The sequence below is a fragment of the Guillardia theta genome (assembly GCF_000315625.1).
Source record: "Guillardia theta CCMP2712 unplaced genomic scaffold GUITHscaffold_19, whole genome shotgun sequence".
Taxonomy (NCBI): Eukaryota; class Cryptophyceae; order Pyrenomonadales; family Geminigeraceae; genus Guillardia; species Guillardia theta.
Window position 1 is genome coordinate 410,091 of NW_005434655.1, and position 12,500 is coordinate 422,590.

The 12,500-nt window shown below is 53.0% G+C and overlaps 4 protein-coding genes across 4 annotated transcripts; 2 read left to right on the plus strand and 2 right to left on the minus strand.

Moving 5' to 3' along the window:
• Positions 1–310: 310 nt before the first annotated feature.
• GUITHDRAFT_105153 (hypothetical protein) lies at positions 311–4,604 on the minus strand (the record flags this gene model as incomplete). Its single annotated transcript, XM_005835992.1, has 6 exons — positions 311–2,692; positions 2,745–2,783; positions 2,840–3,058; positions 4,025–4,123; positions 4,257–4,307; positions 4,392–4,604. The coding sequence occupies 6 exons, from the start codon at positions 4,602–4,604 to the stop codon at positions 311–313; spliced, it is 3,003 nt and encodes a 1,000-aa protein (XP_005836049.1).
• Positions 4,605–5,847: 1,243 nt separating this feature from the next.
• GUITHDRAFT_105154 (hypothetical protein) lies at positions 5,848–9,098 on the plus strand (the record flags this gene model as incomplete). Its single annotated transcript, XM_005835993.1, has 9 exons — positions 5,848–6,537; positions 6,586–6,675; positions 6,722–6,790; positions 7,180–7,338; positions 7,384–8,169; positions 8,213–8,521; positions 8,606–8,678; positions 8,721–8,781; positions 8,825–9,098. 9 exons carry the CDS (start codon positions 5,848–5,850, stop codon positions 9,096–9,098), a joined length of 2,511 nt encoding a protein of 836 aa, XP_005836050.1.
• Positions 9,099–9,711: 613 nt separating this feature from the next.
• GUITHDRAFT_68172 (hypothetical protein) lies at positions 9,712–10,496 on the minus strand (the record flags this gene model as incomplete). Its single annotated transcript, XM_005835994.1, has 6 exons — positions 9,712–9,843; positions 9,897–9,994; positions 10,042–10,133; positions 10,183–10,284; positions 10,334–10,376; positions 10,424–10,496. Coding segments are annotated over 6 exons (540 nt in total), but the record flags the coding sequence as incomplete, so codon positions are not given.
• Positions 10,497–10,700: 204 nt separating this feature from the next.
• On the plus strand, positions 10,701–11,337 carry GUITHDRAFT_151605 (hypothetical protein). Its single transcript, XM_005835995.1, has one exon. It carries the CDS (start codon positions 11,063–11,065, stop codon positions 11,255–11,257), a length of 195 nt encoding a protein of 64 aa, XP_005836052.1. The 5' UTR covers positions 10,701–11,062; the 3' UTR covers positions 11,258–11,337.
• Positions 11,338–12,500: the final 1,163 nt, after the last annotated feature.

Sequence of the window (12,500 nt, forward strand, 5' to 3'; positions counted from 1 at the left end):
AGGCTGCTTGTCTGCGCGGCTTCTCGCTTGGGCTGGCGCTGCCGCGTCTGGGTTGCGGTATAGGATTTACTGGCAGAAGATAAAAAGTGCCTCAAGCAAAACAAAGCAGGATCAAGCTGAACCGGCAGGTACACAGTCCACAGCGAGAAGCTGCACAATCACACACAAAACACAAGCCCGAAAAGAACCAGCACTGCTGGCACCCAGACGCGGCAGCGCCAGCCCAAGCGCGAAGCCGCGCAGACAAGCAGCCTAAGGGTCAAGCAATCAAGCAACAAGCAGCAGGAGCATGCAGGAGGAATAAAATCCCTTAGACGCGATACCCGGAGGCAGCCGACTGACCACTGTCAGTCGAGACGTCCGCTGCCGCCACAAAGCGGGCGGCCGCGGACGGAGAAAGGGCAGCCGCCGACAAGGAGCCGGCGTTACCCGGGGGTCCGCCTGGGGCAGCGGACGGAGGGAGGCTGGACACATGAACACGGTACCGCTCGAGGTAGTCCTCCTCGCTAGCCTCCGAGTCAGCGGTAGCCAAGTCAGTGGTAGCCGCCCGTGACGGCGGCGACGCCGCGGCAATGCCCAAGGACCGGCGTGACCCGACCGATGCCGGGGAGGAAGCAGGCGAGCTCGGACCAGCAGCAAGCACCCCAGTGGTGTCGAGCTCTCCGGAGGCACCCGACGTCACAGTGAGGGACGGAGACGCCTCGCCAGCTCCGCGCCGATCGTCGGGGCCACTCGAAGGGTGTCCCCCATCGGAGTCGGAGACCTCCGGCGAAGACTCCTCGGGCGACTCGACAAAGTCCGAGGAGGAGCTGTCCTCTGGCTCGAGAAGTGCTTGCGCCCGCAAGGGCGTCATGCGCCTCGCACCAGACAAGAGCGCTTCCAGCGTCAGCTGCATGGTGAGGCGCTGATAGGTGGCGGCGCGTTTGCGAGCCAAGACCTCAGCAGCAGGTCCGTCATCAGGCACGAAGTGCCGACCAAACGCCGCATCCTCAAGAGGCATCGAGCGCTGAGCAATGATGTCCGCCAAATACCAGATGAAGCGGAGGGTGTCAGGATGCAGGGTACCGTCCGTCGAGATGGCAAGAGGGATGAACGCTCGAGGAGGAGTAGTCATGGCATATGCAGCGCGATGTTTGCGAATCTTCTCAGACGCTGCAACATGGAGGGCGTCGAGGTTGACCTCCCCCCACTTGGTCAGGTACAGGTCGGCAGAGCTACCAATGTAAGGGTGGACCAACGTCACGTCCGCCATCAAGCCCTCGTACTGCTCGGACCCTCGATCGCGGATTCCAGGAATGTGGATATCGCCCTTCATCTTGCGGCCATGAGGATGGGAGGGTACCTGCCGTCGAGAACGAGGATCCCCCACTGTATCGATGACGCTCTGAAGACCAGCTTCGTTCAGCATCGACCGAATCGTACGAGTAAGGTTGTCATGCGCCGTGGGAAGCTTGGAGGATCGGCGTTTGCAGGTCTGGAGATGATGTGCAGCAACGGAGGGATCGAGCTCGCGCTGACATCCATCACATTTTGTCGGACACTGGCAGATCGGCATGCCATGGAGATAGCAGTCGAGCATCTGAGCATAGCGGTGCGGGAAGGCCTTGAGGGGGTAGTAGCTCGAGACTCGCATCGGAGAGTGGCTCAGGTCTCGCTCAGGAAAATGAGCGAAGATGGTAGACTGCAAGACCCTATCCTGCGACTTGAGCGAGTGTGTCCTGCGGCTGTGCAAGGTGAGGATATCACGCTGCTGATCGGTCAGCGCAGCGCGAGCATGCACATGGCGAGGGAAGACGCGCATGACAAGAGGAGTCACATTTCGCTGCGCAGGGGGAGGAATGAAGTGCTCATGAGACGAGTCGACGAGAGCGCGCAAACCAGGGATGTGTACCACAGATGCCGGGGGGCGTCCTGCGTCATCAGGCACAGCAGCCGGGGCAGGTGGGATCGCCGCGCCATCTGCAGCCGGTGCAGGAGCCTTGACACGACGGTAGAGGATCGCTCCAGCATTATGAACGAAGTCGTGCGCCTCAACGAAGAAGGTCGCCAGAGGATGCTTCTGGGCACGGAGAGATCTCGAGCAGTGAACGTCCAGGCTATGAGGAGAGGGCAAGGTCCGGGACATCGGCTGGTCAGAGTACCAAGCGAGGAAGCGAGCGATAGCTGTATAGTAAACAGCGGGGTGTAGACCCTCAGAGGGCGTGAACTCGTCCCCTCCTCGACTATGCGGAAGCTCCCGCTTGAACCTCGCAAACTCTAGCAGGTCGGGATGCGCGGCAAGGTACTGCGAGGAAGGCCAGCGGTGGTATTTCTCAAGCGCCAGGTGGACAGAGAGGTCAAAGCGACGAATCTGTGATTGGACCCGCGGGAGAAACGGAGAAGACCCCTGGAGGAAGAAGCGCAGCTTCTGGAGATGGCTCGCCCTCACCAGCGTCTTGAACATGAAGCCATGCTGGACGAGCCCGAGCTTCGAGAGCTCTTCGTTGAGGGTAGAAACCTTCGCTCGGAGCTGACTAGCATGAAATCCATCCGTGCCGATAGGCAGGCCGCCAAGTGTAATCCCGCCAGTGACGACCTCGAAGTGAAGAAGTTGACTGGGTGCCAGCAGTGCTGGTTCTTTTCGGGCTTGTGTTTTGTGTGTGTTTGTGCAGCTTCTCGCTGTGGACTGTGTGCCTGCCGGTTCCGCTTGTTCCTGCTTTGTTTTGCTTGAGGCACTTTTTACCTTCTGCCAGTAAATCCTATACTGGCATATGCAGCGCGATGTTTGCGAATCTTCTCAGACGCTGCAACATGGAGGGCGTCGAGGTTGACCTCCTCTGCCAGTAAATCGGATCTATACCTCCTCCCACTTGGTCAGGTCGGCAAACAAGCAGCAGGAGCATGCAGGAGGATAAAATCCCTTAGACGCGATACCCGGAGGCAAACACACACAAAACACAAGCCCGAAAAGAACCAGCAGCCGACGCGCCCACTGTGACCTCGGACGTCGGATGCCGGAGAGCTCGACACCACGATCCTCCAAGCTTCCCACGCACTTTTTATCTTCTGCCAGTAAATCCTATAAGTTACTGTTCACGACGCATGACAACCGTACCCTGCATCCTGACACCCTCCGCAGCCTCCCTCCGTCCGCTGCCCCTGGCGGACCCCCGGGCAGCGCCGGCTCCTTGTCGGCGGCTGCCCTTTCTCCGTCCGCGGCCGCCCGCTTTGTGGCGGCAGCGGATAGGATTTACTGGCAGAGGGTAAAAAGTGCCTCAACGGACGTCTCGACTGACAGTGGTCAGTCGGCTGCCTCCGGGTATCGCGTCTAAGGGATTTTATTCCTCCTGCATGCTCCTGCTGCTTGTTGCTTGATTGCTTGACCCTTAGGCTGCTTGTCTGCGCGGCTTCGCGCTTGGGCTGGCGCTGCCGCGTCTGGGTGCCAGCAGTGCTGGTTCTTTTCGGGCTTGTGTTTTGTGTGTGTTTGTGCAGCTTCTCGCTGTGGACTGTGTGCCTGCCGGTTCAGCTTGTTCCTGCTTTGTTTTGCTTGAGGTTGTATAGGATTTACTGGCAGAAGGTAAAAAGTGCCTCAAGCAAAACAAAGCAGGAACAAGCTGAACCGGCAGGCACACAGTCCACAGCGAGAAGCTGCACAAACACACACTTGAGGCACTTTTTACCTTCTGCCAGTAAATCCTATAACTACAACCATATAACCTTACTCGTACGATTCGGTCGATGCTGAACGAAGCTGGTCTTCAGAGCGTCATCGATACAGATACAGTCGGGGATCCTCGTTCTCGACGGCAGGTACCCTTCCCATCCTCATGGCCGCAAGATGAAGGGCGATATCAAACCCCCTGGAATCCGCGATCGACGCGACGCCCTCCATGTTGCAGCGTCTGAGAAGATTCGCAAACATCGCGCTGCATATGCCATGACTACTCCTCGAGCGTTTATCCCTCTTGCCATCTCGACTGCAGGAAGATTTACTGGCAGAAGGTAAAAAGTGCCTCAAGCAAAACAAAGCAGGAACAAGCTAAACCTCCGGGCACACAGCGCACAGCGAGAAGCTGCACAAACACACACAAAACACAAGCCCGAAAAGAATCAGCCCAAGCGCGAAGCCGCGCAGACAAGCAGCCTAAGGGTCAAGCAATCAAGCAACAAGCAGCAAGCCGAGAGGATGCGGCGTTTGGTCGGCACTTCATGCCTGATGACGGGGCTGCTGCTGAGGTCTTGGCTCGCAAACGCGCCGCCACCTATCAGCGCCTCACCATGCAGCTGACGCTGGAGGCGCTCTTGTCTGGTGCGAGGCGCATGACGCCCTTGCGGGCGCAAGCACTTCTCGAGCCAGAGGTCAGCTCCCGAGTCCTGGCACTTTTTACCTTCTGCCAGTAAATCCCTCATACGCTCTCCTCGGACTTTGTCGCACGGTCGCCCGAGGAGGAGTCTTCGCCGGAGGTCTCCGACTCCGATGGCTCAACGGTGATGTACTGGCAGAAGGTAAAAAGTGCCTCAAGCAGAACAAAGCTGGCAGATCGGCATGCCATGAAGATGGCAATGAAGTTAGCAGTCGAGCATCTGAGCATAGCGATAAGGGGATAGTAGCTCGAGGCTCGCATCGGAGAGGCTCAGGTCCCGTTCAGGAAAATGAGCAAAGATGGTAGCACGAGCATGGACACGGCAAGGAACTCGGAAATATCCGCATGACAAGACGAGTCACATTGCGCTGCGGGCCGCAGGCGGAGGAATGAAGTGAGTAAACGAGCGCGCGCAGACTCAGGAGTAAAACTTCTTTACCTGGCACAGCAGTCTTATGTTTCGTGTGTTTGAGCCGCATTTGTTGCTGCCAGTGTTCCGGGCCCAGTGACTCGCAGAAGGTAAAAGGTGCCTCAAGCAGAAGAAAGCAGCAACGTCAGGCAGAGAGCACAGAGCAACAAAGCGGTGTACGGAACACAGTTCGCTGCGAAGGCGGAGACACTTCTTACCTTGGACTGTTTCCTGCCGACTCGGAGGCTGTGCGGCCTGATGAGTGCAGGACTCAGGAACAAGCAAGACCGGCAGGCATAGAGCACAGAAGAAGTCAGCCTACGGTACCACGCGGACTCCTCAGAATAGTAAACAGCTAGGTGTTGAGTTTTACTCGCAGACCGTCATGCATAGAGGGCGCAACCTACCTAGGGGGTATGCCAGAAGTTCCCACTTGAACCTCGCAAACTCTGCGCGGGAGGTCCTGCTGAAAGTTTTACCTCCGAGCCTAAGCCTGGGGGGGTAAACGCCGGAACGAGGATGTGCTGGTATTGCATCAAGCAGAAGAAAGCGACGCACAAGCAGGGACTGCTATGCCTCACTGCCAGTCGGACTGAGCCCAGCCAGCCTGGCAGTCCGGACTCCTTATGCCGAGGCCCGGCCCGGAGGCCCGCCCGGACTCCGAGGCTCGGGACTGGGATAGGCCGGACAGGCTACTGAGTGAGTCACGCTACTGAGTAGTAGGTCCGATCCGATGAGTTTTGAATTTGAAAATGCAGGACGACCCGATGATGATGATGATGATGGTGGTGGTGGTGATGATGATGATGATGATGATGATGGTGATGATGATGGTGATGATGATGATGATGATGATGATGATGAGGATGATGATGATGATGATGATGATGATGATGAACTTTGAGGAAGCAGGACCAGGCCAGCACAAATCATCTCAAGTGAAGAAAGCGTATTCACGAATGAGAGGCGCAGCAATTTGAATAGAGAAAGTCGAGAAACGAGGATTGAGCAGTCATCGCAAGGGCTGACATGTTACTGCTTTTCAAGGGCTTGCTTGGATGGTTGAGAAGCTAAGGCACTTGTAGTCATCCTAGGATGCTATCAGCCTCACGACCAAACACTCCCAGGAGCCGCAGTTCCTGGTTGCGAGCTCCCAACATTCAAGACCTCCTAGGCACCTCCAGGGCGACATACTCCCCGCCCCAACATGTATCTTTCCGACCCATGTTGACAGCAGACGACAAAGAAAATGAGGACATCCATAATGCAAACACAATTAAGGCTTCGCATCAGAAGAACATGTCAACCAGGTCAAACATCGAGAAGCTGGACATGAAGAGCAATGATAAGAGGAGTGACGGGGACAAGGATAAGTACAAAGACATGAGCTTTGATTCCAGTCACCTGTCAGATTCGATGCATGAGAAGAAGCTTCGTGCTCAAGCGTCTGATCGACATGACCAGTACATGCGGCGGCTGCACAAACTTTCATTGATGAGACCCCTGGTGCCTCGAGAAGCAGGAGACTCAGACCACAGGCTGCACGAGCAACAGAGCCTCGCAACCGCGCTTCCTCCGCACAGCTTGTCAAAGATGCGACCCGATGATCATGTAAAGCCTTCGCTCTCAAATCTGCCAAGTGAGCCGAACAGAGAAGCTGAGGAGTTACTCCAACTGAAAGAAAAATGTCAATCACTGCAGAAACAGCTCGAGCTTGCAGAGCAATCGAATAAAAATCTGCAGATTAGATTGAGTGACATGACAGAGATGTATGCCATGCTTCAGGTGGTGAAGATAGGGTTCGTCTACTAGTTTTGAATCTCATCTTTGCAGAATCGAAGAAGAGAGTCTCTGATAAGGATATCATCTTCAAGATGTCGAAGTAGAGCTCTGATCAGAGCGTTCAGCCAATGGAGTTGGATGGTATTGCATTTGAGGTTGAGCATGGCAAGGGACTGATTCGATGCAGGTCGTCCTTAAGGACACAAGCGTTCAACACGCACCACATCAAGACTCCAACGAAGACGAGGGAGATCAGGTAGCTTGCTCCGATCTATGGCAGTGAGTTTCACTCTTGACCATTTGTTGCATGGTTGTCGGTCTTGCTGTACAGCACTCTGAGAATGATTTGCATAACATATTGAATTCGATTGAAACAACCACGTCATCCTTAGAGACATGCCTGCGATCGATGAGTGACAAAGAAGGTATTCAAATCTTGTATGCTTTTAATCTGAGATGGAGAGAAGATTCAAGGTCGAATCTCTCGGAGAAAAGATTTCAATCTGTAAGTGTAGTCCTCGAAATACTTGAGAAGGAGAAGAACGCCTTGGAGCTCAGGCTTGCAGAGCAAGAAAGCAGACTTGTCATGGAGCAAGTTGGCTTTGACTCGGTGCATGCGAGTGTTGCTGACACCTTGAACTGCAGGACTCTTGTCAAAAACTAGTTGTTTTGCTCAGCGAGAAAAATTCGGAGATCTCTGACATGCAATCCATAGTACATCAAGTAGAAGAGAGAGCGCAAGAGGCTCGCGAGGCAGCCTCCTCTTACCAAATTCAAATGAAAGAGCAACAAGCCCTTGTCGAGGTCAGCTCCGTGTGTTTCGATGTCTAGATTCTAAATTGTGGGCAGAGATTTTACACGACTCAAGGACTATCTTACAAGGATGTACTTGATTTTGAGAAAGAAAAGTACAAACTGGAGGTAAGAATCGAAGAATTGCAGGAACAGTTGCAAAAGGTCCGCGTGAAAGATAAAATCCGAGTTTTCGAAGCTTCACCCAGAAATCCGTTCAACACAGAAAAGCAATCAAATCAGACTGAACAAGATTTGTTGCCCCAAAATGTTGAGAAATTCTTGCACAAGGTGATAGCATACAATGCACGAAAGCATTCAAGACTTATTCAGCTACGTCACTTGTTTCATTGGTATCTGTTTGTTGTGAGGAATAGCATCTCAATCAAAGGAGGAAGAAGTGCACTCGATCCCCTCAAACGGATCGACGAGCTTGGCATTGAGCTCAAGTCGTTGAAGGAGATGTTGGAAAGAGAAAAGAACGGAGCCAGACAAACAGCTAAGGACCGAAGACAAGACCTGCGCCCACAAGCCTTTGAAAGTTTGCTTGCTGATGACAGCACTCTCGTCACTGTCAGCTCGCTCTCTTTCTCTACCTTTCACTCCGACTGGTCTCCCGTTCAGTCTCAGGCGGATCTGTCACATCCGGATGCCTCGGTCGACGAGCAGGTGCTGCTCGTCTCTTTTCCCTCGCCCGCCTCAACGGCTCATCAGGCTCGATCGCTCACCAAACGTTTGGCCTACTTCTTGCTTCGGCTCTGTGAGTTTCAAATCTCGATGGGCAAGGCAAACATCTTCGCCAGCGCCTGCTGGGAATTTGCAAACCTGATCCGAAAGAACGAGGTAAGAATTGATGGCTGTCACAAAAGAATGATGATGTGCGTAGAGCTTCGATGGATCTGATTTCTTCAAACGTTTTGGCCTCTACATGATGATGAAGACATGGAAATCAGCAGTCAACGGAGTTTCGAGGAGCTGCTCAACAGATGAGTTGGAAGTCTCTACCAACAGGATCCTCTTCAAGGAAAGCGATGCTTCTATGATGTGCTGTACGCACGAAGAAACTTGCGATTTGTCGGGCGTGGAGTTTTCCACAGGAATACGACTGTCATGCAAGATATCAAGAGCAGGCAACGAGGGGCACAGACTTGTGGTAGACGACGAGCGTGCAGAGCGTCACAAGAGTCGAGACAAGGTGAGCTGTTTTCCCCGCCTCCTCCCCCATTCCTTTCCCCCTCCCCCTACTCCTCCTCGACTCTTGGCCTGACAATTCTCGCAGATGTTTCTCCAGGTGGGCTGTGACCCGCGAACGGTTGAGAATCGATTCTTCGACGTGGACGCATTACGAGAAGGTCTGCTGGTCTGCCGGTGCAAGGATCTGAATGCTGGGGCAGCTTGTGACGGCGCGGCACTCTACCGCACATGCTCGCTCGAGCTGACGTCGGATGAATTGCCGTCAGTCCCTCCCTTGCACTTAGGCAGCTGACAAGCAATGCAGGACGCAAGAGATCAAGCAGTGGGCGCCGGACTCCAGTGACCAAGAGGCGAGCAGAGCTGAGTTGCCTTGGACCAGGACAAGCCGGCATAAGTGCAGCGAGGAGGAGAAAGGAAGCCAAGCTTTGCCTCTCCAACCTTTCATCGAGTTCAATCATGAAAATTCGAGAGACTTTGAGATCGAAGGATTACAGGAAAAGAGCTCGGATGCAGCTGCGAGAAGCAACTCAAGCTTTGATTCTGACGCTTCAGATGTCAGCACTACATTATTTTTTTGAAAGAAATCGATCTCAATGGAATTTGCGCTACACGCAGACTCACTGACTTCATACCAGTAACATTACCTGTCTTGGCGTCTCGAACCCTAAGTTAAGCCTGACATCGCCAAGATCTTCTTTCTCGGCGACTTTCAAATTTCGCTCGCCCCTCTCACCGCCCATGACTCGTTGGAGTAGCAGGAAGAGGCTTTCAGTCTGAGCTCGAGCTTGAGTAGCCTCCCAGCAGTCCCGCCAGCTCTGTCTTCTGCCCCTTTGCCGACCCTTCGCCATCCGCTGCTTCTTCCGCCTTTCGCTTCACCAGAACCCCAGCAAGGCGTTTAGGCTGCGCCTGCACGCCTCCAGTGATAGCAGCTTTCGTGGCAGCCATAACGAGCTCGCGTTCGCGCTCTCGCGCCTTTTCCTCATCCTCGCTGATCCTGCGGACATTCTTCTCGAACTCTGTCTGCTCAACAAGCTCTTCCTCCTGCTCGAGCAGACTGAGTTAACATACGTGAAAGAGAAAAACTCACCTCGTCATCGAGCTCGATCTTATCACGAGCATCACCACTCTCCTTCCATCAAAGTTAGACAGCAAGCGAACCACTCATCGCCACCTGCTCTTTGCGAAGTTTTTCTAAGACTTTGTCCATGTCAACCTTCTGGTGCCTAAATTGAGCCTGAGCGACAGCGGCAGTGGCATATACTGCATCGACCTTGCATTGAGAGTCTTAGCGTCGTCAAGAGCATCAAGAATGTCCATCTCAATCTAGAAGCGACATTGCCGTTACTTCAATCCTTCTCATCGCTGCTCAGCAAAACCTTGTTGTCGTGGGTCTTCTTCTCCAATGCCTTCATGACATCGTTCTCGTCCTCGTCCTCGTCTTCACCACGCCTGTCGTTCCAAACCTCGTAATTTCCTGAGATCGAGTAATCAGGAATACGAAAAAGATGAAGCAGAGCTAACTCGTAGCTCCATGCTCTAGAATGTAATCGGCATGCTCGGGATCTGTTCGGAACACGATCTCGCTGGCACAACGAGGACATTTGATGAAGAATCTAAGGGATGGAGTGAGAGGCCGCGAGGAGAAGGGAATGCAGAGGCAACCTGTGAATGTGGATACCAAGATACGTCACATCCTGAGCAATCTCCTTCTTGGAATTGAATTTCTTTCCTCGATAGCTGAACTCCTTGCACATGGAGCAGCAGCTGGAGGGACAGACAAGTCAATATGACGATGACACGAGTCGGCGGGTACAGGGTGAAGGGGATCATGATGCGAACTTCAATCTGCCGATCTCCTGCAGCTCAACCTTTGAGAAGCTCATCAAGGGGCCATGGCTCTCACGTGGCTTTCGATTCCTCGGAAGAAGAGTCGGGTCGAAGTCCGGCGGGTAGTACTTGTTCAGCACCTGCATGTCCCTGTGAGAACAAGCAGCTTAGCTCTTCTCCTCACTCACTTTACGTTCTCCCATCTTGTGCGGTGGAGCAGGTAAGGAGGCAGAGAGGAGCCGTCCAGGGAGCCTCAGGCTGCGGTCTTGAGTACTCTAGTGACGCCCGGCTCAAAGTGCCGGGCCGCAGCCCGGGCCCGCGCGATAAATTTTCGCAATGCAGCAGCGGTCAGGGAGAAGTGGAGCAGCTGTCAGAGGTGGCCGGGATCGAGTTGCCCATCATGACGTTCTTGAACGAGTTGAAGAACCTATCGGCTGTAGGCAGACCGTTGAAAGTGGTGGAGATTGTTTGCTTTACCTGTCCTGTAGGAGGCAACGAACTCTTTGGAACTAAATTCTGTGCGTCAATGCTATCAGGACATGATGAAAATTATGTCGCGACCCTTCTCCTTGGAGTAGGGTACCTTGAAGGCAGTAGCCAGTAGACTTTCGCTTCAATCTCTGATCATTACGGGAGCTCCAGGGATAGGGAAGTCTGTTTCGCGTGAATGGGGCAACTTTCCGAGACATGTTTAATCCCACCTACCATTAGCCTAATGGAGCAAGCGCGACAGTTCGATATTCTGTCTAAGCTTTACTCGTACATTCAAATAGCAGTCAGTGACGATGTGGGGATGTCTTCGAGGTTGATCCATCTGGACCCCGATGATTCATATCAGACGTTCAGGGCTCAGGTGTGCTCAAGAAAGGCAAGTGAGCTGATCTATGAGCAGCAGATGCGATCAGATTGAGATAATGTGATATATGCGATCAGATCGAGATAATGTGATATATGCGATCAGATCGAGATAAATAAATGTGATATGTCTTGCGTTCTCGAAGCTGAGCAGCCTCACCCGCCATGGCGGTGAGGCAGGGCTGGTATTCGAGGGAATCGCAAGTGATTCGAGCGAGGACACAGTGGTACCTGTTGGGGTGCTGCCATATTACGAGTTTTTGACCAACTTCAATGAGACAAGGCAGTGGCAGATCCCAGACCGTACATACTGCAAGCGCATTGACTCACTGTTGTTGTTCAAATCCAGCGGGGCGTTGTTTTTGTTGGAGATAAGAAGGGCGGAGACTCATCCGATCACACGCAAACTGTTACAGGACATACTAAAAAAAAGAATGAGATAAAGAAGGTGAAATTGATATTACCTGATTCTTTTGCCAAGCAGCCTAGTGGGCAACAAAATCAGAGTCTTCAGGGCCTGATACCAGGGAGGTTCGGCGAGTTGAAAATCGTGCAGTTTGCGCTTTTTTAGACGAAGGCAGCAGCTGAAACTCTCAAAAAGAGCGTAATGAAATGGAATGCGAATTGGCTACCAGTCAAGGATTCCGGTCGTGATCGAGAAGCCGAGAAGATCAAGACTGCTTCATCATGTTTGTAATAGGAAGCCCGGTACAGCTCGTGCATTCTCACAAGCAGATATTCACTGAACACTCTCCTCCCAAGTTTTCCAACCACCTCAGCACTTCTTGTCGTGTCTCTTCATCTTCGTTCGCACGCATCCTCCTTACACGTTGTTCGAAACGCTCTACAAGGTATTCACGTCTGCAAACCGTTTTTTGCTGTTCATCGAATTCAACCGAGCGTAGCATAGGAATGTTCCTCGTTCTACTCCCACAAAGCCACAAATCGATGTCTTCAACGTGCTTCCAAGTTCATCCAACTACATAGTATTCGGAAAAGAATCACTTTCTCCAGCCTGTGACGCTCTACCCGCTTTCATGTCAGTGTCCAACGATAATTCTTGAGCTTCTCGCATCACGTCAAAACATTCGGCTCCGTCGGGACATCTGCACTGGCCCCTGCACTTCCCATGAGCTGTATAAACTCTTTGCCGCACCTTGAACCCGAGGACTCCTCCTCTTTCACACCTTTCGCAGGCATCCCTTCGCAAACTCCTCAAAAGTGTCCTATCTTCCATTGGTCGATATGAAGCACCTCTTGGCCGCACTGAGCATGGGCACAGTGTTCTCATCTTGAAA

What these genes read in the sequence shown, in the direction of transcription:
- GUITHDRAFT_151605 (XM_005835995.1), top strand. Translation starts at nt 11,063, where the DNA reads ATGGAGCAAGCGCGACAGTTCGATATTCTGTCTAAGCTTTACTCGTAC.